The following is a 27,925-nucleotide window of genomic DNA, read 5'->3' as shown; positions in this document are numbered from 1 at the left end:
TAGGCAATCTGTAAGATTATAAATTAAAGAGAAGATAGCAACCTGCATTGTTAGAAGTTGTTTTCTTTCCCACAGTTCTATATATCAATGAAATCACAAACTGGTCCCTACCACCATAAAATATTAGGAAAATTCCTTATATTGAAGCTAAATAATTTTCTCTGTAATTTTCTCCCATTGTCTCTAAACAGAACATGACTACCCTTGAGTTTGTTGGAAGTTGCTTTTTTCCTTACATTTTATCAGTTTATAAGCATCCTTACTTACTGTAGCCACTCATGTGGCATGCTTTCTAGGTCCTTCATCATCCTGATCACTTTTCTCAGGACACTCACAACAAAGGCATCACTACAATAGGGTAATATGACAAAACAAAACAAAAAACTGTTATATAACATAGGTCAGTGTGAAATAGATCCACTGTTCTGGAAAACAATTTGGAATTGTGTGGTAAGTCATTAAAATACTCCTCCTTTAATCCAGCAGCACCAGTACTGGCCACATACCTAAAAATTGACAAAGATAGAGAAAAAGGTCACAGATTCTAAGATATTCATAGAAATATTTTTGAGGGTAGCATAAAACTGCACATAATTTCAGTACTCTTTGATTAGCTAATGCTGAACATATGAATGTAATGGAAGGTTTTGGTACTATAAAGTAGCAGCCAGTTTTAGGAATTCACAGAAACTTGGGGGGACTTTTATGAATTAATGTAGAAGAAGAAAAAAATATACAAAATGACTTGAGAAAAATAAAAAAAACTGACTAAAATGGTTTAAAGTAAAACAATATTAAAAGATGCCAGAATTAAGATTATTGCAATTTAGCTTAATTTTGATGATTTGTTTGATAAAAAACAATAGACTAAGTGTATAAAATGCTGTTTACTCTGTCAGACATAGTTGATATGCTAGTTTATTTTAATAGTTTCTCTTTTCAATAAGGTAAGAGAGATATTACAGGATAAAATAATTTCTTAATTAGAAGATGTGGAAGTCAAGTTTGAAGCCAAATGCTATGACTAGTCAGAAACCTAATATGTTTCAAATGTCTTTTTCATAAAGAGAAGACTGTTAAAATAGTCAAAACTAAAATAACAGACTGGGCAGGTAGGTTGCGCAGTGGATAGAGTGCTGGCCCTGGAGTCAGGAGTACCTGAGTTCAAATGCAGTCTCAAACACTTAATAATTACCTAGCTGTGTGGCCTTGGGCAAGCCACTTAACCACATTTGCCTTGCAAAAAAACCTTTAAAAGGGGGGGAGACCTAAATAACAGAAGAAAAATGAAATTGACAATTCTAAGAAAGTAGAAATGCCTGCATGTTCTCAGACCATTGATTTATTAAAAGCAAAGGTGAATTTGAATTAGAATAAAAATATTAGAATAAACGATAGATACACAGTTGTAAGAACTTCACCCTGAATTATATTCAAATAAGCTCTTGATGCCACCGAATTAAAAATGGGAAAGAATGATATTGACCTTAATTATCACTACTTCCTAATAAGCAGTAGTAATTGTCATAAGGAAGACAACAAATTTAGCCAGCAAACACTTAATCTCCTTGCCATTCAGAAAAAGGAAATGCCATTAGTTATATAGACTCATTTCAAAATATGATAGAGGAGGATAGTTTACTAAACCCCATTTCAGAATACTCAAATGAGGGCTCACTTTTTAGTTCTGTAAAGTCATACATATTGTAATCCATCTATATCCCTCTTTGATATGCAAATCTTGTCCATATTCTCTTTAAAATTTTCTACAAGAGCTCCATGCAACATGCTGATATCCTTGCTTTTGTGCAACATCCAAAGTACCAATGGAGCACTTGGCTTGGCTACTAGTCATCTCTTACTCTTGCCATGTTATCAGTCCATTTTTTCTTCCTTTCCTGTAATTCCTTGAGGATGTCTTTGTTGCCTTTTCTTTGAAATTTCTCAGTTATGTGTTCAGCATTTCAGTGACATATAGTGACACTGGCAAAATGTTAGAGTTGAAAAGATGGGCTTTTGTTTTCATGGAGAGTTCTAGCTTAGTAAAAGAGATAAGAAACTGCCCTGTCTTCTAATTAAGAAGATATTTTCCTAAAATTTGTCCAGCTCACTCTCTTTCAGCTTGGAGCCTTTCTCATTCACATAAGCTCTATATTTGATAGGGTGTCTGTCAAATTCTTGTTGAAATCTTTGTTAATTTAGCCCTTCCTGTATGGATGGATAAACTAAATTCCTTTGAATAATTGTAGATCTCTTCCAGGAGGCTCTGCAGTATTTTGGGACTTGATGAAGTCAATACAATGTCATCTGCAAACAGGAGCATTTGAAGCATCTTGATCTATAGGGAAACTCTCCTCAACTTTAATTCTACATTGGATTTCCTCTATTATAGTGGCAAATACTTTTGATTAGCAAATCTCTCCCTTTGGTTTGCTTAAGGCAAGGTCTTGAATAGAGTTATGTCTTCCAAGGAATCTGGAATGATCTTGATGTATGGATGGGAGACACCTTACTATAAAACATTCTATAAGGCAGTATGTTTTTCTACTGAATGAAATGACTTTTTTTTTCAATCAACAAATAATAAATGCAATGGTAACATTATGGTCCATTGTTCAATATAACTTTCAAGTCTATTGCCTACTGCCTCCCTCACCAATGTTGCCCTCAATTCATTTACACATAGATGGTCTTAGAAGATTTTGCATAGTTAGGAGAGTAGGACTGGTAATTATTATTGTTTCCTCAGTTACCGTTTTTGTCAATAAGATCTGAGAATGTGCCATTAATATCTCCCTAACTTTCAAAAACTTCATATGTTGGTCTTTCAGTATTCTCATAGTGATAGACCTTCAATAGAGATTTTTTCTACATATGTTTCATCCAACTTCTTTTCCTGTCTTTGTTCTCTAGCACCTTGATGTTAGGATCCAGGTGTGATGATTACACTCTCTTTATGGAGAAAAAAAAATCTAATTGGAATGCTTTTTGCAACTCTCTTTGTTTATTGTTTATAGTTCTTTTCCCATTTTCATTATGGAATGTCTTTGGGATAAATTTGCTTAGATATTTTGCTCAGGTTTCTTTAAAATTAGTTTTTCCAGATACTAGTAAACAGAAGCATTGCATCCAAGTATTCTCCTACAAGTATTCCAACAGTGATCAAAGATAGAGTGAGGGGCGGCTAGGTGGCACAGTGGATAAAGCACCGGCCCTGGAGTCAGGAGTACCTGGGTTCAAATCTGGTCTCAGACACTTAATAATTACCTATCCGTGTGGCCTTGGGCAAGCCACTTAACCCCCATTTGCCTTGCAAAAACCTTAAAAAAAAAAAAAGAAGAGTGTTCAGGTGCCAGCTCATACCAGCCCTGAAAGCCCTATAGTCAAATTTCTAGTGTAAACATTCACACCTTAAAAATTGACAGATCGGGGCTTGATTTATTGTTTTGTGGATTGTCTAGATTGAAGAGAATAATGAAGAGAATGAAGATTGAACTTAAAAGTTTGTTGTGCAAACATTTCTTTTTCTGAGAGATAAATGTTAAATTCTACTAGCATACTTCTGGACAGAGGTTACCTCACAGAATTAGGATGTTCAAGAAGATGACAATGCAGACAAGGAGGAAGGAGGGGAAATGTGTGTTATTTGTTATTTTCATGTAAAAGATGATAAAATACACACACACTAATATACACACAAAGAGTTTAATATAGAAATACGTTCAACTCAGTTGAATGTATCAGAAGAAAAATCAGAAGAAATTGGGGAAAGGGAGAGAGGAACAAGGAAAGAATATAGATTCAGGGAGGAGAAAAATATCTCCGAAGAAATAATAAATCTGAGTTATGAAAAGGATTTAAAAAGAAAGAGTAAGAATCTGTGGTTCATGTCTGGACAAGGGGAAGAAAAGAAGAGAGGGGAGTAAAAATAAATTGCATCAAGAATACAACTAGTGGGGCAGCTAGGTGATGCAGTGGATAGAGCACCAGCTCTGGAGTCAGAAGTTACCGGAGTTCAAATCTGGCTTCAGACACTTAGTAATTGCCTAGCTGTGTGACTTCGGTCAAGTCACTTAACCCCATTGCCTTAAGTAAATAAAATTCAAAAAAAAGAATAGAACTAGTGCTGTGCATACTCCTTTGTCACTACCCTCTTTATAGAAAGGGAGAAGGGAGGCAAAAAGAGGAAAATATATAAGAGAAGAGAATGGAAGGAAATAAACAATAATTATTTTGTGACAGCAATGAATGTCCCCATAAAATAGAAATGGAGCAAAATGAATTAGGAAAGCATAATTGAATTATTTATTGTTTAGAAGAAACACGCTTAAAACATAAAGATACACCCAGAGTTAAAACGAGGTTGAAGTAAAATCTAAAAAATCATGGGTAGCAAACAAGATTTCAGGCAAGACAAAAGCAAAAATAGGCTTGGTTAAATAGATAAATGGGAAAATTACATTATGCTGTAAAACACTTTAGAAAATTAATTCATATCAATACTTATAGGTACCAATTTATTCTTAATTTATTTATTTAATTTATATTAGTAATTTAATTTAATTTATTAATTTAATTTATATTATTTTATATTATTAATTTAATTTAATTAATTTACTAAAGGAAAAGTTAGATTAATGCTAGAATGATATAGTAAAACTAAAATAGTTGGGAACCTCTATATGCCCTTTCATTCTTATATTAACCTAACAAAAATAAAATAAGAATGAAATTAAAAACTTGAATAAAATTTTAGAAAAGTTAGATATGATAGATATCTGGTGATTGATTATTGAATAAAAATAAAGGAGTTATATATTTTAGTGGTTCATGACCTTTTCTTTATCCATGTATGGAAACTTCACAAAAACATGCAGAAATGCTGAACTGTTAAACTCAATCACAATTCAGTTTTTTTTTTTCAGTAAAAGATTGGAGAAAGGAGTTAAAAACTAATTGGAGGCTTAAGTTGATCCTGAAAACTGATTATGTAGAAATGAAATAATTTCATCAAAGGATAACATAAAACTGAATCTCAGAGGCCATTGAGCCTGGATCTTTTGCTTCTGGAGTCAATGTTCTTTCCTCTGTATTCCAGCTATTTCTTAGGAAATTGAGGGAATAAGCATAAGGCAAAGAAAAAAGGAATGTAGCATTTTCAGAGATGATAACTGGGAGGATTTAACTAAAAAGTTATTAAAATAATATTGTTGATAAAGGAGCAGCAGGTAAAATAAATCTATATAAACCTTTGTGCTACCAACAATTTCAGAAGGAAGAGAGAAAAAGGAGATAACTTTCAAATAACAGGAATTATACCCCAAAAAGCACATACAGGAAGTAAATATGAGTACAGTTCCACAAAAATAAATACAAATAATTGGAAGAGTTTTCGGTAAAATAAAAAAATTGCATATTGTAATAAAATTATTTAAATAAATAATAAAAATTTTAAAATAATTAATGAAATAAAGTTACAAAGCTACCTTCATTAATTTATAGCCAGTATCCTAACTTTCAAAATACCAAGGGATAATTTCATGGAACTAGACTAAATGATAACAAAATTCATCTGGAAGAAAGATCAAGAATCTCAGGGGGAAAAAAAGTGAGAATAAAGAGGACCAGGTTCTTCACTGGGGAGAAATAATAATCCAAGCTACATGATACTGGTTTAAAATATAGACAAATTGGTCAGTGCAACTAGGGGCAGAGGTAACTGAATATAGTACACAATTATAAAACCAGGGATTTGAACTACTTAATTAAGGACTATAATTTAAGAAAAACTGCTTGGAAAACTAGAAAGCAATTCAACAGAAATTTGGTTTAGACCACTAACTCACCACATACTACAATAAATGGATGTATGACCTAGATAAAGTCATGCCATAAAACAAATGAGAAGAGTAGCAGAGGAAATAAATTTTTACAGTTTTATATAGAAAAATTTAGACCAATAAAGAATTAGAAAATTACAGGAGATAAAATAGATAATTTTGATTACATAAGATTGAAAAATTTAAAAATAATCAATGTGGTTAGAAGGGAAACAGTTAAATAGGGAAAATGTTTGCACCAAATTTTTTCTGATAAAGATCTATGATCCAAAATATCCTGGATATGAGGAATTGAGATAAACTTTTGAAAACATGAATCAATAACCAGTAAATAAATAGATATAGGATATGTACAGGTAGTTCTCAACTATAAGAAGTAACAATTCAAATCAGTAATAATAACATATGCAGATTAAAACGATTTTGAGTTTCTGCCTTAAAGGCATCAAACTGAAAAGGATAGCCAAAAAAAAGGAAAGTGGCAATTAATGGATGACCTATGAGAGGAAAGGTACACTTAATAAATACACTGCTAGTGGAGCTATGAATTGGTCCAATTTCTGGAAAGCAATATGGTACAAAGTTTGCCAACTTTTTGACCTAGCAACACTGTCCCTGATTACTCCCAAAGAGATCCTTCCAAAAAAATGAAAAGACTCATTTGTTTTTTTCAAAATTTATAGCAACAGATTTTTTTCCCCCTTCTCTATACAAAGACAGCCACTATCCTAGTTCAACCAGTTAAGTGGGTAATATGTAACTGGCTGAATAAATAATGATGATATAATAATAGAATATAATTAAAATAGCTAATTTTCACATAGCACTTTAAGATTTACAAAGTTCTTTACAAATATCCCATTTGACTCTCACAATAAATACCCTTTTCATTCTGCCACTTCTTTATTAGCTGTAATATTTCTTATAATGAATCAATAAGCATTCCATCTGACTTTGTATTCTAGCCAACCCCTTAATATCTGCTGATATAAATATATATACATATATATGCATCTTATTGCCCCATCTCTCTTGCTTTCCACTTCTCATTCTGGGAATATTCAGTGCTTCTGGAAAGGGCACATCAATGAATTTAATCCCCTGGCCTTTAAATATATTGTCTCCCTTAACTAAAATGTAAATTCTTTTGAGTGTCTCTTCCATCTTAAACTTGGGCATTTTGATGAGGTTAAGAAGAAATTTAGGTTCAAGAGCTAATAATGTCAGTGTAATTTTGATCATAAAACGAATGAATTTTACTTAAGTGGTATGAAAAGTGATGGTAGTCTTATAATCAATCTCATATCAAATTTGAACTAAAGGCATTAAGAAAAACTTCAAATATACATTGTCTTCAAGTTAGGATGGTAGTATTTTCTTAACTCATTTTTAATGCTGTTTTATTTTTTTTTAAAGTGCTTAGTAATGTTAATTATATTTGCTTTTCCTAGCCTAGGAAAACAACTTTCTCCTTAAAATCTCCTGGTATAAGGCCACATGCTGGCAGACATGGCTCTACTTCAGGCACTTTACGAGGTCACCCAACACCATTAGAAAGAGAACCGTGTAAAATAAGCTTCAGTAGGATAAATGAAGCAGAGCATGAAACAGCAGCATCAGCACCAACCTCTCCAAATACACCATCTACTCCACCAGTCTCTGCTTCTTCAGACCTTAGCGTGTTTTTAGATATAGATCTTAACAGTTCTTATGGTAAGTATTGATAACAGACACTTGTAAAAAAAAAAGATTCTTTTACCAAAAATTTGATATATTCCATTTTATTTAGAAAATAAAAGATTAATTTTGGAAAGTAGAATCAGAATGTTAATGATTATTATTAAGAGTAGAAAACTTGCTTTTGTAATTAAATTTATTAGTTTTTGAAAATTTAAATTGAGGAAATTATTGTTTTGGAAAAATTGAAATACTTTGATTTTGAGCTAATTTTAAAATTTAGAACATCATTGTCTCTTTTACATAAATTATATATGGGTGTATAGTATGAAACTGAAGTCTACTCCTTAACTATACTTATATTCCAGAGCTCTGTCTTGGGTCCTGTTCTCTTCTCCATTTGATAAACTTTAATGAGTTGAGTTATCATCACCTTATCCTTTCCTATAGTCTCTCCTTGATGCTAACCCTACATCACCAATTGCTTAGTGAATATTATGAACTGGATGTACCCTAAGCATCTCAAACTCAGCAAGTCCAAAACAATTCATTGTCTCTCCCCAATTAAACCCAACCCACTGCTGAACTTCCCTACTATTGTTGAAGGACTAACTTCATGACAGTTATGCAGGTTGACAACTGTATTGTCATATAGGACTCCCAACACTTACTCATCCCACATAACCAAATTTTGCTACTTAGTACCTTCACACAATCTCTTGGGTATTTTCCTTTTTCTTTATGTCTACTGTTCTTAGTTCAGTCAGTTGGTTAACAGTTTATTTAGCAATTACTATGCAAGGCACTGTGCAAAATGTTAGGGATACAAACAAAAATCAAAAATACCAACAAGAAATTAAAATTACATTAAAATTGTAAAGAGAACATATATATATATATACACACACACACATGTATACATATACATATATGAAATACCCACATAGAAGATGGAAGGTAACCTTGAGTGAGAGGTACTCTGAATCTCCTGTGAAGATTGCATTTTAGCTGAGTCTTAAAGGAAGCTGTGGTGAATTGAGAATAGCATACATTCTAGGCCTGAGGGATGGAAGGTCATTCATGTGCAAAGAACCACAAGGGGGAGAATATGGCTAGTAGAGTGTGTGAACAGGAATAATACATGAGGACCATAAAGATAGGAAAGGTGATGAAGGGCTTTAAAAGCAAAACATAGGATTTTATATGTGATTCTGGGAGTAATAGGGAAACACTGAAGTTTATAAGGTAGGGAGTAGCCTGATGAGATCTGGGCTTTAGGAAAATTATTATGACACCTTTGTGGTAGATGGATCAGAGTGGAGAGAGAATTGAGAAAGGAGATCAGTTAGAAGCTAATTGCAATATGTTGATTTAAAAGTAAAAAAATTTGAACTAAGTGTTGTGGTTGTGTGAGTGGAGAGAATAAGGCATATATAAGAAATATGGGGAAAGTAGTAACAAGATTTGGCATCTGATTGAATGTGTGGGATAAGTGAAAGTGAAAAGTCAAAGACACTGAGATGGTGAACCTAGGAAATTAAGAGCATGATGGTTCCCTAAATTGTAAAACAGAAGGGTGTTTTTGGAGGGGTAAGGATAGAAAGAGGATCATCATAGTTGTGTTTCTCAGTGATATTGAGATTGAAATGCCTACAAGACATCCAGTTTGTAATAATGTCAGTGATTTTTTTTTTAAGAAAACTCAGTTTTAGAAATGAGTGGTTTAGGGGCGACTAGGTGGCGCAGTGGATAAAGCACCGGTCCTGGAGTCAGGGAGTACCTGGGTTCAAATCCTGTCTTAGACACTTAATAATTACCTAGCTCTGTGGCCTTGGGCAAGCCACTTAACCCCTTGGAAAAAAACCTAAAAAAAAATGAGCGGTTTATTGTGATATATAGTAAAAACATTTGGTACAAACATAACCAAAGTGAAGACATATCCTCTTCACAAGTATAGACAAAACTACAGGGGGAAGTGATCTCAAACTTAGAGATATATAAAAGGGGGAAGCTCACAGCACCTATAAGTCCTTTTCTTTCTTTAATGGGGCCCTCCTGTTGTTTTCTTTGGGTATGGTATAGACATAGAGAATGCAAAGAGAGGAAGTAGAGACAACGAATACAAACAAATATGTGTGTGTGTGTATATGAAATGTAAGGAGCAGAGATGAATCAGTGAATAGAAGATTAGAGAGTGAAGATGATGATAGAATCAGTGTGCTAAAGGAAGGGAAGAAATCAAAGATACATATGGGGAATTGGTCTTGGCCAGGGGAAGAACCACTTCATCAGAGTGAAGCATGAATTAACTGGGCATTCATTATTAGAGCAAATGTTCTTAACTTTTTTGTGTGTCATGATCCCTTTTGGCACTCTTTTGAGGCCTATGGATCCTTTCTCATATTAAGATTTTAAAATGCATAAAATAAAATATGTAGCAATTATGTTCTGGCTCACTCTCCCAGAGTAATGCAGTTCACATCTGCCCTTTTAGGATTCTAAGGCACCCTGGGTACTTCCTAGGAAGAGGGGTGCTACTTTCTGCAATACTATTGACTCAAGTCCTCATTGACTGCATTATTAGGTAACAATGAGTAACATGTCTGGTTCTCTTTAACCATCAATTAACTTTTACAAAGGGGTATTTATTTTGAAGATATAATGAGAATAAGTTTCCTTCTAGCACCTCAGGGATGTATTCTCCTCTGTATCACCTTAGTCTCTGGAAAGAGCAGGCTTATTTTTAACACAGTTCCTCTATAACTTTGGTTCCATCAAGTTCATGTGCAACCAGAAGTTGAGTCCTTATCTCAGTCCCCTAGGGACTGGATCTCTCTATGCTCTTTGGAACACCAATAATGTACTAGCTGCAAATCAAAACTGGAGTGTTTTCCTGTGCTTTCAAAAGATCAGAAACTCTAGTCCCTTTGCCTAAAATGGAAAGAACTAACCCAGAGGCTGAGGACTAAGGCTTTTTCACAAGACTATATGGCCTCAGAAAGAAGAAAGCCTTTACAGCATTGCCTTTCATTGAATTCTCCAAGAATGCAGTTGAAAAGAATAGTGAGAAAAGGTCACAGAAGGCACTAAAATCCTTTGAATGCCTCTAAATCTAATCAGAGTTTCCTATTCACCACACAGCCAAGCAGAAGTAGTTCTGGCCAGCTACTACCTTACACATCTTCTTGCCTCTCCCACAAACAGACTCTCACTTCTTGATTTGGAGAGGCCATGTAAGATGCCCAGTTCCTCTACCAAGTCCTCATTACAAATAAATAGAACTACAAAGGAAATCAATTATAGTGAAATATAGTTATCAAAACACTTGAAAACAAATTCTCAACTTGCAAGATAAGAACCTTTTTACTAGAGGGGTGTAAAATGAAGATGAGAAAAGAAGAGGGAACTAGCAATGAATGACCCTCAGCTTCTAAACTGAGAGGGCAGGAATAAGGATTGCCCTTGAATGTTTGAGGAAAGAAGAATTTTAACAGTTACTAGAGAGTGGGATAGTTGTTGCCCTTCTTACCTCTCGCCTGGATTATTGAAATAGTATCCTAATTAATTGATTTCTCTGTATCAGGTCTTTCCACACTCTTGAGTTACCCTCCACAAGTTATTTTCCTAAGTTATAGGTTTGACCATGTCTTCCTCAATACAGTAAATTCCTTGCTACCTCTAGATCAAATAGATCTCCTTTTTCATTCAAAGACTTTTACATAATGCTCATCACTCCCCTTTACACACTCTAAGCTCTGGACAGTCTAGAATTTTTACTGCTGTTCATATACAAACTAGATGCCCAAGATGACTCCCCAACTCTTCTCATCCCTTTTGTTGTTTTCTCTAATTCCAACTAAAGCTCTCCTTTTATTTGATGCCTTTCTTGACCCCCCCCCCAAAGATTACCTTACCTTTATTTTGTGTGTTTATGTAATATATGTATATATGTACAAATACATATGCATTTGATTGTATGGCGTGTCTAGGATATTGTGGGTCCTGAATAAACGCTTTTAGATAAATTAATATTTAATGTTCATTTGATATGTTAAGCTTCCTGGATTTATCTCTCTTTTTTTCTATTTCTTTTCAAATTTTTTTTTCTCATTGCAACAGGAAACAACAGCATTTTTGCCCCAGTGGTTTTACCACATTCAAGTGAGTATATGCATTCCCACATATCATCCTTGAATAATCTAAAGGTTTTCATGTTTTCAATATGGTTTTACATACCCTAAAAGGTTCAATCAGTATGGTTATTAAAATAAATCTATTCATTTGAATAATGTTTGAATTTGAAAGTTTTAAAAAATAAAATGTACATAAAAAATTAAATTGTATGTAGAAAAACTGAAGTAAAAATTATTATAGACCCGTTGCATACTGTACATGATTATTTATTTATAACTGATAGATTTTATGTTCATAGGAAATTTTCCTAGGGTTATACCAATTCTGAGTTGCCTAAAAGTAGATTCAAATATATCCAGGAAATAAAAGATTAGAAAGGAAAATGGATCAGGTAATTAGCCAGTGAGCTAAAAAACAGCCAGAATCCTGTACTGGTACCAATGAAATATATCCTAAAGGTACCACATTGGGTACATACTCTTTGGAACACATATGAGAAAGAACTTGGAAATGAATTTGCAGAATGAGGAGTGGATGGCTTGCATTCTACTCTGCTGAAGGAAATATTAATGTGTATGAGAATTGTCAAAGTACCAACATATACCTAATTTGTAAATACTTTTCATTTTTAAGTCGGTTGTTTTGGAACTCAGGATACATTTACCCACAGCAAAAACATTATTTTAAATGATGGTTAAATCTTATCCTCTTTTTCTACAAGTGCTTATTTAACTTGGATCATATAATTGGTGCTGCAATTAAGTAATAAATTACAATTTATAATGTCATCACCATTTATGATATTGTTCCTATAGGGAACTCTCTTCTGAGACCTGCTTGGTGCATTTGAAAAACTCACTGTATTCTAAACAATTTTTGGATACTTGTGCACTGCCCCTACCTCCTGCCCCATGGTAGTGACTGACAAGCAAAACAAGAAAGAAAAATAAGAAACCTGGAAATAATACTCATTCTCTGGGAAGAGTCTGATGTCCTTGTAGTAGAAGGGCTTTTGGGGTATAATTTATTAGGAGAAAATGATAAACTCTTAAATTTATATTCAGTGTTACATGGCATTATTTTGAATTGTGTAAATATATGCTTTTTAGATCGTGATTTAAAACTTTTGATATATCTTCCTTAACAAATAACAGTCATATAATTAAACAGTATTGCAAGCTTTTTTTATATTTAAAATTGATGTTTTAAGAAAACAATTTTCTTCTCTTAATATTTGTGGCTAAGTTGATATTTTCCTTTTTTTTTTAGAACCTTTCTTCAGTTCATGTGGTAGTTTACATAAATTAACTGAAGAACCACTGGTTCCTCCTCCTCTTCCTCCTCGTAAAAAGTTTGATCAAGATGTTTCAACTTCTAAGGTATTCAATAACATTGTGATTTTCAACACACTGCTAATACAGAGTCTACTGTACAGAGCTTCTAGATCTTTTCTCTTCACAACCCTTCCGTACCATTCTTTCTCCCTCCCTTTCAGAAAATAGAAACTATTTGCCATGAATTCCTTCCATCTTCTCAGCATCTTATAATCCCTTGATTTCAACCCTCATTGTAGTTAGTCTCTGTTTTGAAAGGTGAATCTTCTCCCCACTAAGACTAACATTGCCTTATCTTCTCTCATCTTCTTGAATAGATTGCTCCCACAATAGTCATTCTCTTTTCTCTCTCTCTCTCTCTCTCTCTCTCTCTCTCTCTCTCTCTCCCCCCATAGTTACATATACAAATACATACATAATTCATATATACATGTAATTATAAATTATGTATGCATGTATATATGTATACATGTATATGAATGTGTATCTCTAGTCTCTCCTTAACACCATTTCCTCTCTCCCATACATACATTTATATATACATACATATGTATACGTATGTATGTATTTAGTTGAATGTGTATCGCTAATCTCTCTATATGCTGTTTTTTTTTCCCCCAATGCCTTTTACAGACATGCCTGATTCTCTTGAATTTCCTCCGGGAAAACAACATAAATCTAAACTAGACTATACCATGCCCTAAAGCTACCCTCTTCTCTCTCAGAGACAGAATGCCAGAAAAAACTGTCTATACCTGTTGTTTTTCACTTCCTCTCCTCTCCCCTCACTTTTCAACTCTTTGCAATCCGACTTCTTTCTTCATTACTCAACTAAAAACTTTTCCCTCCAAAGTTACAAGTGGTTTCTTTCTTGCCAAATCTGATGACATTTTTTCAATTCTAATCCTTTTTGATAACTGCAACATTTGTTACAGTTGACTACTTCTTCCTCTCTGGCTCCCTTTTTTATATATATAAACTTGTTTTATTTTTGGTCTCAGCTCTTTTACTGGTCCACCATCAATTTCATGTCCCCAAACTGAGGGTATAATCCCAGACTCTGTCCTGGACTCTGTTGTGTTCTTTCTCTATATTCTTTTGAAATACAACTTTTATATACCAGCTTGGTGGTATGGTATGGGAAAGGGAATATTATACAAAGCTGAAAAAGATAGTTTGGGCTAGGTTATTAAAGGCTTTAGAAGTGTTAAGTCTATATTTGATGGCAGTTGGTACCATCGACTCCTGGATTCAGTTATCATCTGCATGAAAATGACTCTGAAATCTTTAAATCCAGCCTTTGCCTATCTCCTGAGCTTCAGTCTTATATCTCCAATTGATCATTGGATATTTCAAACTGGATATACCAAGAGAAGACAGGCCCAGCAGCACCAGTAATCTTCAACTCAGCAAGTCCAAATTGGAATCTTTATCTTTCTCTTCAAATCTACTCCACTTCCAAGCTTTCCCATTTCTTTTAAGGTACCATCATTTAACTTCAAAATCAGAATGATTTTCAGTCACCCCTATATTCATCCAGTTGTCAAATCTGGTTGGTACTTCATCCACAATATCTCTTGCATCTTTCTCCTTCCTACTAACATGGCCATGACAGTGGCCATGCTATTGAACTCCCGGGCTATTGCAATAACTTCCTTGTCATTCTCCCTGCCTAAGATGTCTTATCCCTCCTGTAGCACTCCTTTCCATAAATTTCAGAAATAATCAAATATAGGCTTATCACTTTAGCTTCCAAAGCCTTTTGTAACATAGCCCCACCTGACCTTTACAACTCACTGGACAGCTAAGCTAGGCTTCTGGCTACTTTCCTTCAGGTGTCTCCTTTTCCAAGCTCTGGGTCTTTGCATGGGCTGTCCCCTCATTCCTAGATTACATCTCCACCTCATCTCCACCTCTCTTTTCTTCAAAACTTTGCTCAGTTATCCTCTCTATCAGAGGTGGCCCATGAGCCATGGGCCACATATAGCCTATAGTACTCCCTAATGCAGCATGAACACAATAAATAAAAATACAGCAAAACATATAGATAGCATTACATTTCAAAGCCATCAACATGTGGCCACAGGAATGCTTATGAATGGTTAAATTAGTGGCACTCATTTTTATTTGAGTTTGACTCCACTGCTCTACTGTTCTCTGATTCCTTCAGGTATTATAAGAGATCTGCTTCAGAAATATGTTTTTTATATTTTGTGTATATATTTATGTATGTTATTTTCTTCAATAAGGCATAAACTCCTCAAAATTTCATTTTGTCTTTCTACCTTTATTCTTTCTCTCCCTCAGCCCTAGCATGCTCTCTCATCTTGTCTCTGACTACCTTTGAGACTGAGCCTTGTCCTCTCCCTTCCCCAGACAAGTGCCTTCCTTTTGAAACTATCTATTTATATCTTTTAAGTACATAATTATTTTCATGTTTTTCCACTATTAGAATATAAGCTCCTGGGGCGGCTAGGTGGTGCAGTGGATAAAGCACTGGCCCTGGAGTCAGGAGTACCTGGGTTCAAATCCAGTCTCAGACACTTAATAGTTACCTAGCTGTGTGGCCTTGGGCAAGCCACTTAACCCCATTTGCCTTGCAAAAAAAAAAAAAGAATATAAGCTCCTTGAGGGAAGGGCCATGTTTTTGCCTTGTATTCCCAGTATTTCCTTGTATTCCTTGTATCCCTTAGCACAGTACCTCATATATAGTAAGCTATAAGTGTCTGTTGACTAACTGCCTGAATTAGTTGTACATTGTGAGTTATAGTTTTGAATTTTTTAATTAACCCTTAGGATCTATTGGTTGTAATCCTAAATAAAGCCTTTGAGTAGTTCTTAGGTGCCCCTCCTAACCCTATACCAGAACATGCCAACCACAATCCAGCCCACTTCCCAGCCATATCTGAAGACTTAATCACTTCTGCAGAATTAATTGGCCACAACTTGATGGTCCCAGCTGATGAACTCCTGATTCCCATAAAGTTATTTTTTTCAGAAATAAAGTGGGCTTGAATCATAAATTAAAAAATATCAAAATCATTACTCACAATAATAGGAGATCCTAGTTTCAGGACCCTGGATTTTGTCATTTCTTTAGACCTTTTCCTTTTCTTGAATTCTGTATTCATGTGCTGGCTGGTCCTGTGATAATAATTAAATTCATGTCAGTTAATAATTAGATTCTCATCAATTCAGTCTTCATACATGAGTCAAGATAGTTATACATAAAGTTATGTATTCTAAGACTTGTAATGTCAATTAGGAAAATCTGTTCGGTTTTTTTTTTTATATCCTGAAAGGTACTCACTAATCTGGTGTTTTAAACTGTATTTTGGGATAGGGGAAGGAAGGCTGGGAACGAACTAGAAGTCCAGACTTGTGATTTCATTGAATAAAACCACATTCTATCACATTTTAATTTTTTGAGACATAAAACATATTATCTTTTGAAGTTTTCTATATAATAAAGATATTATAAATATTCTGGCCAACAAACATTATGACTTTACAAATGATTGATTTAGTTTAATTACTTTTTTTCACTTTTAAGGGAAATTTGAAATATGATGAGGATCCTCCTGCTATTCCACCAAGGCAACCACCACCTCCAAAGATAAGGCCTCGAGTTCCTGCTTACAGTGGTCCATTTGAAGGGCCTTTACCTAGTCCACCACCACCACCACCTCCACGAGACCCTCTTCCTGAGACTCCTCCACCAGTACCACTTCGGCCTCTTGAACAGTTCATGAACTATCCATCTAATAATCTTCAGCCACCAACAACTCTCAGAGATCCGGATTGGTTCCGAGAAGCCAGTACATGTCCAAACTCACCAAATACTCCTCCAAGCACACCCTCTCCTAGAGTGCCACGTCGCTGTGTGCTTAGTTCCAGTCAAAATAATCTTTCTCATTCTCAAGCACCTCCTATCCCACCAAGACAGAATTCAAGCCCTCACTTACCAAAACTGCCACCAAAGACTTACAAAAGAGATCTTTGTCAACCTCCTATATACAGATTTTCATTGTTAGAACCTGCAGAAACTCCTCAGTGACCTTAGCCATATTTAGTCATTGACACTGGAATAGTATTTGTAAAGTTCCTTTTTTTATTTATTCAAAACAAGGCAAGATATTTTATTAGTTTTGCAAATGATTCTCTTATATAAATGCTTACTGATGAAATAAGCTTTTAAAAATTGGGAAAATAAAAATTATTTTAAAGCACACAAATCCTTGAGCATTGCCCTCAGGTGTTTTAGTAACATTACTGTATCTTGGATCCTCAGTGCTGCCAGTGATTAGGCCAGTATAAAAAATTTGTATTTTACAATGTATTTACATTAAATTAGTTTAACCATTGTTTGCACTTGAGAGAAAGAGAGAGTGCATTTCTGGAATTTTTCAATTTTGACTTCTAGAGGCCTTTTTAAGAAAATAAATTTACATAGGGATGTAGTTTACTCCTTTTTAAACTTTTTGGCTATTCACTTTCTTGTTTTATCTATATCTAAGGTCATGAATAACAACCTTGAATGTCATGTCTTAAATGCCATTTTTGCTGTTGATGACTAAAAGGAAAAATGGAATGAAAATCAAAACAAAAATATCAGAATGCACTGTTTTTATCATTTTTTGACAGAATGTTAATGAAGATTACCCAGCCCATTGTGGGGGGGTGGGAAGGGAGGGTACAAAGCCCATATATCTTTAGCATGAATCTTTTTCAGATGTGCCTTTTTTGTTTTGTCAGGCAAATGTCTTTAGCTAATGAATTGCCTGCTGTTTTAGAGAACAAAGCTAATATGCTATGTATGTACAATTTTGTTTATATTGTATATTTACAGACAATGATAATAACCTATATAAATTTAAGTGACTCAAGGCCTATAATGCAGTCTGCTACTTGGCAAATTTATACCATCCAAAGGAAAGTTTTCAATGGAATAGCAATCATGTCTTGCTTTCAGAACTTAATGACCTACTCTCTGAATCTCATTGCATTTATTGTAATTTTTAAAAATCTTTTTTTTGAAGATCAGTAGGATTTAAGTCACCTTTAATAAACTTTTTAAACAGAAAAGTGAATAAAACTTTTCTTTTACTGTTTTGACTACCTTGCTCAAATTGGTAAATGAATCTGTTTTAATGGTAATATTACTGTAGCAGTACTTGTAAAGTGGCCAAAAAGCCACATTTTATTTACTGATCTGTGGTCTTTTACTGTGCTTTGTATCAGAGTTCTTAACAAGATTAATAAATCACCTCAGTCTTAATTTTTCAGAGATTTTTAAAATGTCTTTTTTTATAAGGATGGATGGAGACAAAAGGGAGAATAGTTATATGAGTATTATAAAATGTATAACAAGTTGATCAGCAGAAATTTTGTTTTCAAATTACATAAAATTGATGAAATTATTGATAATTTGGCAAAGTCTTTTTCTTCAAAATGGAAAGTTCCAACATCCAGGTTTATTTTTGCATTAGCTAGCAAAATCAAATACTCTATTTGTCAAAGTATAAACAAAAGGGTATGATTATAAATTTCCTTTCATAGGACATTGATGGTAATGTAGATGATTTAGATTAGGAGTCAGAACTTCAGTTCAATTTAGTTTTCCCCATCTTATAATCTTCATCACTTAATTTTGCTTTGGCCTCAGTTTCCTCACCTGTTAATTATATACAAAAGAAAAGCATAAATACAAGGTAATTTTTGGAAGTAGAGATTACTAGAAATTGGGATCAGAAAAGGCTTATGTACAAAGTGAGCTGAACTTAGAAGGAAATTAGGCTTTCTAGGAAGCAGAGGTGAGGAGGAGATGGCAAATGTGAATAGTAGCAAGAATACCAGTTTGAATAAATTGTAGGATATGGGAAAGTGAGGTGTGTACAAGAAGACTATAAAAAACATAGATTGAAGTGGGGGTGCGAAAGGCACCTGTCAGGATCAATTAGGAGGCTATTGGAATAGTTTGGGAGAAAGGTGATGAGGTTCTGAACTAAAATAGTTACCGTGAAAGTAAAAAAGAAAGGAACAGATAAAAGGGATGTTGTGGAGATAGAAAAGACAAAATTTACTAAGTAGAAATGCTCAACAAAAATCTTATCAAATTCAAGCTAAGTAAATATTAGCTTTTTATTATATCCTTACCTCCAGGCTGTGATCCCATTTTTTAAATGACATAAGTATATGGTTCCTGGTTCTCCTCTTTCCATCCTATAGTCTGTCATTTTAGGAGATTTCAGTTGGCATGTTGATGACCTGACTTCAAAATTCTGAAACTTTGTAACTCCAATGACATCTTTTTTCATTACACATTAGCTATATATTTCCATGATCATACTGTGTTTTTTTTATCATGACTTTAAAGTATACAATAATTCTTTTTAAAGATTTTATTTAGAGTTTTAAAATATTTATTCCCCCCAATCTTAATTTTCCCCCCCTTCCCTCCACAGAAAGCAATTTGTCAGTCTTTACATTGTTTCCATGTTGTACATTGATCCAAACTGAGTAGGATGAGAGAAATCATATCCTTAAAGAACCATAAAGTATAAGAGATAACAAGATCAGACAATAAGATATCAGTGGATTTTTTTTTCTAAATTACAGGGAATGTAGTCCTTGAACTTTGTTCAAACTCCACAGTTCTTTATCTGGATACAGATGGTATTCTCCATTGCAGACAGCCCACAACTGTCCCTGATTGTTGCACTCATGGAATGAGCAAGTCCATCAAGGTTGATCATCACCCCCATGTTGCTGTTAGAATGTACAGTGTTTTCCTGGTTCTGCTCATCTCACTCAGCATCAGGTCAGGCAAATCCCTCCAGGCTTCCCTGAATTCCCATCCCTCCTGGTTTCTAATAGAACAATAGTGTTCCATGACATCTATCTGTGTGTTTGTGTGTGTGTGTGTGTGTGTGTCTGAGAGGTGTGAGGTGGTATCTCAGAGAAGCTTTAATTTGCATTTCTCTAATAAGTAATGAGAGAAATTTTTCATATGACTATGGATTGCTTTGATCTCCTCATCTGTAAATTGCCTTTGCATATCCTTTGACCATTTGTCAACTGTGGAATGGCTTTTTTTTAAAAAAAAATATGACTTAGTTCTCTGTATATTTTAGAAATGAGTCCTTTGTCTGAAACATTAGTCATAAAGATTGTTTCCCAGTTTACTACATTTCTTTTGATCTTCATTACAGTAGTTTTATCTGTGCAAAAGCTTTTAAATTTAATGTAATTGAAATCATCTAGTTTGTTTTTAGTGATGTTCTCCATCTCTTCCTTAGTCTTAAACTGCTCCCCTTTCCATAGATCTCATAGATAAACTAGGCCTTGAATCTTCTAATTTGCTTACAGTATTATTTTTTTTATGTCTAAATCCTGTATCCATTTGGATCTTATTTTGGTAAAAGGTGTGAGGTGTTGGTCTACTCTAAGTTTCTTCCATACTAACTTCCAATTTTCCCAGCAGTTTTTATCAAAGAGGGAGTTTTTATCCCAATAGCTGAATTCTTTGGGTTTATCAAACAGCAGATTATTATAATCGTCTCCTGCTTTTGCACCTAGTCTATTACACTGGTTCACAACTCTCTTTCTTAGCCAATACCAAACAGTTTTGATGACTGATGCATTATAATATAATTTTAGATCAGGTAGGGCTAAGCCACCTTCTTTTGCACTTTTTTCATTAAACTCCTGGAAATTCTTGACTTTTTATTTCTCCATATGAATTTACTTATAATTTTTTCTAAATCATTAATTTTTTGGAATTTTGATTGGTAGGGTACTAAAGAAGTAGTTTAGTTTTGGCAGAATTCTCATTTTTATTATATTAGCTCTACCTATCCATGAGCAGTTGACATTTTCCCAGTTATTTAAATCTGATTTAATTTGTGTGAGAAGTGTTTTATAATTTTTCTCAAAAAGTTTCTGAGTCTGTCTTGGCAAATAGACTCCCAGGTATTTTATATTGTCTGAGGTTACTTTGAATGGGATTTCTCTTTCTAGCTCTTCCTGCTGTTTCTTGCTAGACATATATAGAAAAGTTGAGGATTTATGAGGGTTTATTTTATAACCTGCAACTTTGCTAAAATTGCTAATTGTTTCCAATAGTTTTTTTGGATGATTTCTTGGGATTCTCTAGGTAGACCTTCATGTTATCTGCAAAGAGTGAGAATTTTGTCTCTTCCTTCCCAATTCTAATTCCTTAAATTTCTTTTTCTTCTCTAATTGCTGAAGCTAATATTTCTAATACAATATCAAATAATAGTGGTGATCTTATTGGGAATTCCTCTGGCCTCTCCCCATTGAATATAATGCTTGTTGATGGTTTCAGATAGATACTGCTAATTATTCTAAGGAACATTCCATTTATTCTTACACTCTCTAGTGTAGGAATTTTAATAGGAATGGGTGCTGTATTTTATCAAAAGCTTTTTCAGCAATTGATATGATCATATAATTTCTGATAGGTTTGTTGTTGATATAATTGATTATACTAACAGTTTTCCTAATATTGAACCAACCTTGTATTCCTGGGATAAATCCTACCTGATCATAATGGTACTATCCCATTGATAACTTGTTGTAATTATTTTGCTAAGATTTTATTCAAGATTTTTGCATCTATATTCATCAGGGAGATAGGTCTATAATTTTCTTTCTCTGCTTTACCTCTTCCTGGTTTAGGTATCAACACCATATTGGTTTCATAGAAAGAGTTACGCAGAGTTCCATCTTCCCCTATTTTTCCAAAGAGTTTATATAGAATTGGAACCAATTGTTCCTTAAATGTTTGGTAGAATTCACTTGTGAATCCATCAGGCCCTGGAGATTTTTTCTTAGGGAGTTCAATAATGGCTTGTTGAATTTCTTTTTCTGAGACAGGGATGTTTAGCTATTTAATCTCCTCTTCATTTAACCTGGGCAACTTATATTTTTGTAAATATTCATCCATTTCACTTAGATTGTCAAATTTATTGGCATAGAGTTGGGCAAAATAATTTCAAATTATTACTTTAACTTCCTTCTCCTTGGTGATGAGTTCACCTTTTTCATGATACTAGCAATTTATTTTCTTTCTTTTTTTAATCAAATTAACCAGAGGTTTATCAATTTTACTGTTTTTTTTTTCATAAAACCAACTTTTGGTTTTATTTATTAATTCAATTTTTTTTTGCTTTTGATTTTATGAATTTATCCATTAATTTTTGGAATTTCTAATTTGGTATTTAATTGGGAATTTTTTATTTGTTCTTTCTCCAATTTCTTTAGTTGCACATTTAGTTCAGATTTCTTCTTTCTCTAATTTATTCATGTAAGCATTTAAAGATATATCACCTGAGAGCCACTTTGAGTGAATTCCATAGGTTTTGGTATGTTGTTTCATTATTGTCATTATCTAGGATAAACTGATTAATTTTTTTCTATAATTTGTTTTTTGATAAACTCATTCTTTAAAATGAAGCTATTCAAATTTCCAATTGGGTCTGGGTGTATATCTCCCTGGCCCAGTATTGAATATGACTTTTATTGCATTGTGATCTGAGAAAGGTGTGTATTAAGTGCTATGGACTGCAGAGGAAAAGGTATTTTCCTTTTTATCCCCATTCAATTTCCTCCATAAGTCTACCATATCTAGTTTTTCTAACAAATCTATTTACCTTCTTAACTTCTTTCTTGTTTATTTTATGATTCGATTTATCTAGATCTGAGAGTGGGGGGTTGAGATCTCCCACTAGCAGAGTTTTACTGTCTATGTCTTGCTGTGTTCTTTCATCTTCTATAAGAATTTGAATACTATCCCATTGAGTGCATATATATTCAGTATTGAAATCACTTTGCTGTCTTTGGTACCTTTTAGGAGAATATAGTTTCCTTCCTTATCTCTTTTAATGCTATTTTTGCTGCTGCTTTGTCTGAGCTAAGGATTGTTACCCCTGCTTTTTTCACTTCAGCTGAAGGAAAGTATATTTTGCTCCAACCTTTTACCTTTGCTTTGTAGCTCTCTGCTTCAAATGAGTTTCTTGTAAGCAGCAAATTGTAAGATTCTGGTTTTTAATCCACTCTGCTATTTGCTTACATTTTAAGGGAGAGTTCATCCCCTTCACATTCAAAGTTATGATAACTAATTCTTTATTGCCCTCCATGCTATCTTCCCTTTGTTTGTATTTTCCCCTTTCCCCCCTTATCCATATTCCCCAGTATTTTGTTTCTGAATACCACCCCCTTCAGTGTGTTTGCCCTCCTATATCCACCCCCTCCCCTTTCTTTCCCCATTCCTTTTCCCCTTCCCTTCCTTTTGTTAGTTCTCCTTTTTTTCCTTTCCCTCCCTTTCTCCATTTGCCCCCCTTCTCTATTCCCCCCTCCCTTTTCCCCTTTTAATACTTGAAAAGTTAGATGTTTTTTAAGTCAACTGAGTATGTGTGTAAGTTAACTTTATGCCAAGTCTGAAGAGAAGGTCCAAGTGTTTCTCAACTCCCTCTATTACCATAGGTATTTTGTACCTCTTAGTGTAATGAGATTTACCCCATTCAATCCCCTCCCTCCTCCCATCTCCTTCCTGTCCCCCTTTTTAAGGAGGTAATGTTTTTTAGATCAGTCTGAGTCATAGAAAATTCTGAGTATCTGTCACTTCTAGCCAAGTACATTCTGTCTAATAGAGTTAAAATTCTTGAGAGTTATTAGAGTCTTTCTCCCAAGTGGGGTTAAAGCCAGTTACATCCCATTGGATAGCAGTCTCATGGATAGGTCATGAATGTCCATCACCTCTGGCTACGTATATTCTCTCTGTTAGAGTTACAATTCTTAAGATTTATGAGAATGTTTTCCCCCATGCTGGAATATAGCCAGTTACAATTTATTGGATAGCAGTTTTTTTTCTTTTACTGCCCCCTTTTTTTTAACCTTTTCATGTGTCTCTTGAACCTCCTGTTTGATGTCCAAGTATCCTATTTAGCTCTGGTCTTTTCATCAGGAATTTTTTCCCTAGAAGAGAAGGCTCAGCTTTGTGGGATAGTGGATTCTTGGCTGCATTCCAAGCTCCCTTGCTCTTCAAAATATCTCATTCCAGGCCCTTTGATCCCTTAATGTTGATGCAAACAGTTCCTAGTAATCCTTACTGTGGCTCCTTGATATTTAAATTGTTTCTTTTTGGCTGTTTGCAGGATTTTCTCTTTTATCTGATAGTTCTGGAATTTGGCCACAACATTCCTTGGTGTTTTCATTTTAGGATCTTTTTCTGGAGGGGGATCAATGTATTCTTTCAATGACTGCTTTGCCCTCTGGTTCCATGATATCAGGGCAGTTTTCCATCACTAGACCCTGTAATATTAAGTCCAGTCTTTTTTTTCTCTTCAATGTTTTCAAAAAGTCTAGTAATTTTCAGGTTGCCCCTCCTCCACCTATTCTCGAGGTCAGTGGTTTTGTTGATGAGGTATTTTACGTTTTCTTCTATTTTTTTTCTATTTTTTGATTTTGTTTAACTGGCTCTTTGCTGTCTCATGGAGTCATAAGTTTCTGCAGGCTCCATTTTTTTTTTTTAGAGAGGAGTTTTCTTCATTAACCTTTTACAACTCCTTTTCCAATTGGTCAATTCTACTTTTGAAAGAACTTTCCATTTGACCAATTGAGATTTTGAGAGAATTATTTTCTTTTTGCATTTGCCCAATTGAGGATCTGAGAAATTGTCTCATTTTGTAATTGACCAATTGTATTTTCCAATGAGTTGTTTTCTTGTTGCAAGGTATTGTCTCTCCCAAATTTTCCAGTTGATTTTTAAATTCCTTCCTTATTTCTTCAAGGTAGTCTTTCTGTGCTGGAGACCAGATCATATTCTCTTCAGAAGTTCTAGGTCTCTCTGAGTTAGGGTCTTTTCCTTCCAAGAATTGTTCTATGGATCCACCTTTCTGCTGACTTTTCTTCATTTTTCTAAGACCTTGAGTTGGGGAGGGGCTGGTTCACAGAGGTTTGGTGTTGGGATCCTTAAAGGCTTTTTGCACTGCAATTTCTCCAGCTGGCCAGTAGGAGGTGCTGCTTGCTTTCTCTGGAGTGTCTGTGACCTTGATTGAAGCCTGAAAGGAGTGACTGAAGTTGTTAAATACTTTTGCCTTCAGTCACTGGGGGGCTCTAGCCTGGGATGAGGTCATCCCTCTCCCTATTGTCAGTTGGGCTGGTTCTTCTGCTCATATACCTGTGCCTGGGGCAGAAGGTCTGTAATTGTGTTTGTTCTGGGAAGAGGCCTCAGCTGCAATGGAGGCATGGAGTTCCTCAGACCAGAGGAGCCCAGGGATGGTGTCTGCAGCTCTCCTGCTCCAGAACTCTCCCCCCCCCCCCCCTGCCCTGTCGGGAAGCTCCAGAGGGTGAGTGCCACCACCAATGCCTCTGCTCCCTAGTAGACCCAAGCCCCCATGGTCTAGCCCTGCTGTTGACCAAGCAGGTCTGGCACTTGGGGCCCTCAGGCTGCTGGGGCTCCCGCCACTAATCACGCTAATCCATGCCTGATCTGCAGAAGATAAATCCTGAGGTAGATGTTCTTTCTCCTAGCTTTTCTTTCTGGGTTTTGTGGATTGGATTTCTGTTAAGAGGTTTGTTTCATATCATAGATGGGGTAAGATCAGGAGACTTTAGAACTGTGCCTGTCTTCTCTCTACCATCTTGACTGGAAGTCCCAGTAATTCTTAAATTATCTCTCTTTGATTTATTTTCTAGGTTAGTTGCTTTTCTGAGGAGATATTTTACATTCTTTTTTATTCTTTTGATTTTGTTTTATTATTTCTTGATGTCTTATGGAATCATTAGCTTCCACTTGACCAGCTCTAATTTTTAAAGAATTGTTTTCATCAAAGATTTTGTACTTCTTTTTCCATTTGACTATTTCTGCCTTTTAGGGAGTTATTCAGTATTTTACCAAGCTATTCTTTTTTCATAATTTTATTGTACATTTTCCATTTTCCCCAATTTTTTCTCGTTCTTGACTTTTAAAATCTTTTTAATTTTAACTTTTAAAAATCTTTCTTTAGTTCTTCCAAGAATTCTTTTGGGGCTTTGGTTCAATTTGTATTTTTCTTTGAGGCTTTTTTTATCATTACTGTCTTCTTCTGATTTTATTTGAGTGTCCCTGTCTTTTTACACTCAGATTCTCTTTTGTTGTTGCTGTTTGCTCATTTTTTTCAGATTGTTTCTTTGAATTTTATGTTAAAGTTGGGGGTCTTCTCATCTCTGAGATGGGGAGGATCATTTTCTCAAGCTTCAAGCCTTTTCATCCTTCTGTTTTTAAAGCTAGTTCTGGGAGTCTGTAAATTTTTAGTGCTTCTAAGATAGTGTGATTTGAAGAAAGAGGTGGTCACTATTCTCCTGATTTGTGTTATGCTTCTCACCTAGGAAGGGCCCCTGCACACTTTTGACCACAAACAATTGGCACTCCTAGAAATGCTACTATAAACTAGGGCCCATGCTTTATGTGCCCTGAAACCAGGTAAGGGACAATGGAGTTGCCAAGCAACACCTAGTTTTATGCCCAGTCCTCACTTAAGAAGTCCCCATAATTTCTTTCCAACCAGTTGTCTAATTCCCTTACCATCTCTGGAAAAAACTTCTAGAACTGTTGCTGTTTCTGTTTCTTGTTATCATCACATCCTCCAAGGCCCATGGTTGACGTTGCTGTGTTCTGTGCTAGCCCTAAATCAGTATTACTTCAATTCTTCTGACCTAAATTGTCTTGGGCTGGAAAATTGTTTTACCCTGACCTTTTGGTGGTTATGCTGCTCCTGAAGTTAATTTGACATGTTATTTTAAAATTGCTTGGAGGGTAATATTGGAAGAGTTTGGCTGGAATGTTTCCTCTACTTTGCTATCACGGTTCCTACACTTACAATATTGTACAACTTCCAAAATCATAATTTTAAAACTCTACTCTCTAACCACCACAAACTTTCTCTTAGTCACATTTAACATACTTCTTTCTCTCACCATGATATTCAATCCCTTGACCCATATCTAATCTATTATACCTCCCTTCACTTGTTTCTCAAGCCTTTTAAAAATAAAATTTAAATTTTTTTTGTAATTCTCAATTTAGTAAAATAGTAAATATGGGCACTTCCATATGCAAAATTAAGAACTATTCCTCCTTAATAATTACTAGATGTCTCACATCTTAACTTTTCCAACATTCTATTCAGGTCCTTAACTTCTTGTTTATATGAATCTGTATGAATAGATATCTATAATATAGTGTTAATTTATTGCACGTGCTACCTTTCTTGCAATCAAGTCTATATTTACACTTTGTCTATTGCTACCTCTCTTCTTTTGAATTCACATGAAACAAAGTAGATTTTACTCCAGCCCCTTATTTTAATTCTGTGTGAATTTCTGTTTCAGGTGTTCTTCATAAATAACATCTAATTGGTTTCTTCTTCCTAATCCATTCTTCTGTAAGGGTTGTTAGTTGATGAAGTGGACAGAGCACTGGCCATGTAGTCAGGACAGGAGTTCAAATCCAGCTTCAGACACTTGATACTACCCATGTGACCTTGGGCAATTCACTTAACCCTGATTATCTCCTATTCAGTGCCATTTCCAGTTGTCTTGATTCATATCTGGCCACTGGACCCAGATGACTTTGGAGGAGAAAGTGAGGCTGGTGAATTAGCACAACCCCCACTCAAATCCAATTCATGTGCTTGTCATGGTATGCCTCCATGATATTGTAGTCTTTGAAAATGAAGGATAAACATTATCATCATTTCTTCTGTCCTCTTCTGTTTTGTGAGTTCATCCCATTCATATTCAGTTATGATCATTAATTATATATATATATTACATATATATATCCTTTTATTTTATTCTCTTATGTTTTTCCTATCCTTACTACTTGCCCAAGTTTTCCAAAGAAAAAAGTAGAGAATAACTGTACAAAACCAGTGC

At 34.6% G+C, this 27,925-nt stretch overlaps 1 protein-coding gene across 1 annotated transcript in view; it reads left to right on the top strand.

The window, feature by feature from the left end:
- The window catches only part of SOS2 (SOS Ras/Rho guanine nucleotide exchange factor 2), a 118,403-nt gene extending 100,133 nt beyond the window's left edge, over window positions 1–18,270 (top strand). Inside the window, exons 20-23 of the mRNA XM_074213438.1 lie at window positions 7,292–7,553; window positions 11,637–11,678; window positions 12,921–13,030; window positions 16,539–18,270. Of these exons, the coding sequence (XP_074069539.1) occupies window positions 7,292–7,553; window positions 11,637–11,678; window positions 12,921–13,030; window positions 16,539–17,042 (918 nt within the window). The 3' untranslated portion in view covers window positions 17,043–18,270. The remainder of the gene's footprint in view (window positions 1–7,291; window positions 7,554–11,636; window positions 11,679–12,920; window positions 13,031–16,538) is intronic.
- The last annotated feature ends 9,655 nt before the right edge of the window (window positions 18,271–27,925 follow it).

Source organism: Macrotis lagotis, chromosome 1, assembly GCF_037893015.1.
Source record: "Macrotis lagotis isolate mMagLag1 chromosome 1, bilby.v1.9.chrom.fasta, whole genome shotgun sequence".
NCBI lineage: Eukaryota > Metazoa > Chordata > Mammalia > Peramelemorphia > Peramelidae > Macrotis > Macrotis lagotis.
Note: the sequence above shows the minus strand (reverse complement) of the source record. Positions and strands in the feature narration are given on the sequence as shown.